The 4441-nt window shown below is 36.7% G+C and overlaps 1 protein-coding gene across 11 annotated transcripts in view; it reads left to right on the plus strand.

The window, feature by feature from the left end:
* map2 (microtubule-associated protein 2) overlaps positions 1–4441 on the plus strand; it is a 146289-nt gene that overhangs the window by 70919 nt on the left and 70929 nt on the right. For all 11 annotated transcript variants that reach the window (XM_043693043.1, XM_043693048.1, XM_043693050.1 and 8 more), the window contains one exon: positions 1042–1086. In XM_043693043.1, coding sequence (XP_043548978.1) covers positions 1042–1086 — 45 coding nt within the window. The remainder of the gene's footprint in view (positions 1–1041; positions 1087–4441) is intronic.

Raw genomic sequence — 4441 nt, forward strand, 5'->3', positions numbered from 1 at the left:
GTGTAGGCTGGTACAATTGCAACATTTAAGAGGCATTTGGATGGGTATATGAATAGGAAGGGTTTGGAGGGATATGGGGTGGGTGCTGGCAGGTGGGACTAGATTAGGTTGGGATATCTGGTTGGCATGGACGAGTTGGACCGAAGGGTCTGTTTCCATGCTGTGCATCTCTATGATTCTCTGACTCTAAATCTAATCTCCACAATTTGTTTTTATAACTAACTAATCAAATGTGCTCATTGAGGTTTGAATACAAAAAACATGCTTGTCCTCCTTGATGAGTTGTCCTATTGAATATCTCAGTGAAAATCTTAATGTTTTCTAAGGAATAATGGGTGGGTGTATCATAGGGTCTTTTGTCCATCATCATTCTTGCATTCAGGATCATTTCTTGTACTTATCATGACTCTCTGTTTCAGCAACTAGTGAATATTTGCCTGTGGTTATCAGGAACCAAGCATCTGCTGTACACCTCTGCCACTCATGAAGGAAAAGACTGAGGAATGAAAAGATATGAGTTAATATTAAAATCACATGGTAACTAACTTGGCATTTAGAGTGTACTTCAGGTTACCTGATAAATGTATTGAAATGAGGTACGAACGTACATAATAGTGTCTATTACTTATTTGGTTACAATGTGACAATCTAGGACACTGCTCGCTTATCTTCACTTATGATCCAGGAAATCTTCCATGCAATGCTTGCAATGGGTTAAAAATTATGCTAAACACAAAAGGTTAGCTTTTTTCATCTTGACTTGATTGGTAATACATGTATGTGTTAATACGATGATAAGTGATAATAAGATTGTAATACGTAGAAAAATAATATACACTCAAAGAAAAGAGAAATTATTGGAAAATATGCTCCAGAACCTCTTTGTTTTTTAGAGGATGGATCTCTTGCACCTCACTGTACAAAAATCAAAATTCTTCAAAATAACATTGGATTTGTAGCATTTAATCTTATCAGGTGATATGCATATTCCCTGAACTTGACCTTTTTGCTTTGACCCTATTCTAATTTTCTTTCTTGCAGCATCTGGAAGAAATTTTGACATTAAATCAATTCCTGCACCAGAAGGTAAGATTATATGGTTTACATTATGTCCATGATGAAAAGAATTGATACATTGCTCAAATTTTAAAAATAATTCAGGATCACATTTTTCATATTACATTCACAAATTGTTGACTGACACATTATTTGGCTTTAGTACAGCAGTGTGTTTTTCCTTTGCATGTACAGAGATATATAGATTTGGAGTTCATAATATACATTTAAGATAATGTAAGTGCTGCATGAGTTGAATTTCTGAAGGATAAATTTCAGCAGTTAAAGGTGAAAGTTAGACACACTGAGCATGGAGGCAGTACTCAAAGATTTTAAGTGCCTTTAGATCTGTTAGGTTGAAGTAAAAATGAAGGCAAATGATTTTGCAAAGACAGAAATAGAAATTATTTCCTGTAGATAAGATACATGAGACATGATGTTCAACTTGGGACCAGTTAAGATGCTGAGAGTATACATAAGTTAATTCAGCTTTCGAGAGAAACCAAGATAGTATCTGATGTCGAAGAGTGTGGTGCTGGACAAGAACAGCCGGTCAGGCAGCATCCAAAGAGCAGGAGTGTTGACATTTTGAGCATAAGCTTGTGCTCGAAACGTTGACTCTCCTGCTCTTTGGATGCTGCATGACCAGCTGTGCTTTTCCAGCACCACACTCTTCGACTGTCATCTTCAGATTCTGCAGTCCTCACTTTCTTCAAGATAGTATCTGTGTCAATGGTGTATATAATTTAGCTGAAAGTAAGTGGAATATTATCAACAGGTTCTGTGTTCAATTGAAGGATGTTCTGGCTTAATGACTTGATGTTTCATGTGCAATCTCGCAACAGTGAGATGGTAATAGAGCCATCTTCTTACATGATAACTGGCCATGGAAACCTTTTTTTAAATCATGTCTGTGAAGAATGTCTCCAAGGCATAACAATGTAAATGAGAAAAATAAAGATGTGAAGCTGATGATACCAAGAATAAGACATAGACTTTTTCCCTTCAAAGTCCAGGCAATTATTTGTCTATTGTCCTGTTTGAATTTTGTAATGGTTCAGAGTGGAACGTTAAACATTTTAAACATATTCACTAATAAAGTAAATATCGAGGGCTATTATTGTCAGCAACTGGGAACATGGATTTCAGCTTTACACCCAATCCCTCAATTGCATACGTCGTTGTGACCCATGAAGACAGATCTTTGGCCATTTCTAGTTGATGCTACATTGCAGTGCTGCATTATGGTTACTTGTGTTTTGCAATTATAACTTAAGGATCTCATGCATATCATAAACTGGTGTGTATTTGATTTACTGTAGTCAAAACTATACAACTGCAAATGGGCAATGTGGTTTCACAATGCAGAGAAGTGCTGACTGTGATCTTGCTTCTGTTTTCCATGGCCTGTATATGGAAGATCGACTGAAAGATCAGGCTCATTATTATACCTACCTGTAAGATTAGTAGGGACATGCAGACAAATTATTTGTTACAACTGTTTTAACTTTTACATAATATTTTTCATTATCTTGTATATTGTCCTGATTGTAGCTGATATGAGTCCTGGTTGTATATTCAGAATTTGCTTCTCACATTTATATCTAATCATCTTTATCTAATATTGCCAGACTTTAACAATTAACTTCTGATTATAATGGGGAAACTAAAAATTGTGTAGCACTGTTGATGAATGAAAAGTCCCATTCTGATATCTACTGATGTCATTTGTGCATTTTAATTTATGTTCTTAAAATCAGCACACAGGCAAATACAGTTGCCCTGAAACTGACAGAAGTCTTTAATAAGCATATATGTGTGGTAGTGTAACATGTTTGGACAGAATACTTGCAATGTCTGAAGCCCCACATTACCTTCAATAGAGATTACCACCAGACACTTCAGTAGCTGTCCTCAGGGCTTCAGGTAGACCATGCATCAGCGTCTCTGCTCCAGACTATCACTGGTCGAGGCAAGAAGGTGTACCTTCCCATGTGATTAAATGCCACATCTCCCATCTCTACACTACCTTTCAGAATGGGCATTGAAATCTGTCCTATGTCTGGGCTGGTAATCCAGACTCAGAGTTCATATCCTACTTTTAATTGGGTATATTGTTAAACGTTTCCAAGTAAAAAGCTGGTATTGACTTAATGCACGGAAGTACTTTTCTAGCACATAAAAATGACTATGAAGTTGTCAAAATGTCATTGGAAAACAAGTTGTTCATAAAGGACGGAACTTGTGTAGCTTCACTGGTCTGATCTACATGTGAGTAATCCCCACTGACTGTCATCATAAATAATCTAACAAATAACTCCATTATGAGGATAGGTAATAAATGTCAGATTTGCCTGCAACATTCACAATGATCTTTTTCTCTTTTTCATTCTAGACTGTTCTTAGTTCTCATGACTTCATCCCTTTCCACTCTTGAACTTTGATTGAACTCCATGGGGGAGAAAAGGCTGTGTACAATGCTTTTAATTCACTGCTTGGCTCAATCCGATGCTTTCTGTTTCACAATAACATCCAGCAGCAAGTTTGAATTTATATCACCAGAGAAGATAGAGTGTAATTCATCATTCTGTAAAACAAATTATCATAACTGTTTGACCATATGTAAAACATACAGCATGTTGCTAACAATTTGATGTTCATTTTCATACCAGTACAGAGTTGCTGTTTCTCCACTGCACCATCTTTGCAGTCCTGACTATACTAATATAAACAGATGCTGAACAATAACTAGATACTTGTCAGAAGGAGTGAGATAGGAAATGTTGGTCAGAAAGTTGTCCAAATGGACATTCATGTCTCCAGCATTCAGACTGAGTTCATTGGGGTTTTCCTAAACTGTTACCAAAATCGCAAAAATCGGAAATGGCCTTAAGTAGGAAATGTCTTTGTTTCAACTAGCAAGCATTTATTTTCATACAAGCCCTATATAAGGAAGCAGTGGTAGTGTCAAAAAGAGAAGATACTCCTTCAATTAGGTGGAGTTGAATTCCATTAGAGGTTTGGATTATGTTTAAACTCATTTTTAGTTATTGAGAGTATAGAAGAGAATAAATAAATATTTATGATTAGTTAAGATTCCAGATCGGGTTGCCCAATTTGTGTAACAGTCTGGTATCTCGGGACTCATAGCAGAGGCAGTTATGCAAAGGTTAGAACAAACAGTCCTACCACAAATTCAACCCAAACTCTGGGTCAGATATGTCGATGACACGTTTGTAATCATGAAAAACACGGAAATAGAAAAAACACACCGGATCATCAACGCCACACTCACAGGAATCCGATTCACGACAGAAGAAGAAAAGGATAGCCAACTCCCATTCCTAGACATGATGGTACAGAGAACACCAAACGGAGAATTCAC

This window comes from Chiloscyllium plagiosum, chromosome 7, assembly GCF_004010195.1.
Source record: "Chiloscyllium plagiosum isolate BGI_BamShark_2017 chromosome 7, ASM401019v2, whole genome shotgun sequence".
NCBI classification, from domain to species: Eukaryota; Metazoa; Chordata; class Chondrichthyes; order Orectolobiformes; family Hemiscylliidae; genus Chiloscyllium; species Chiloscyllium plagiosum.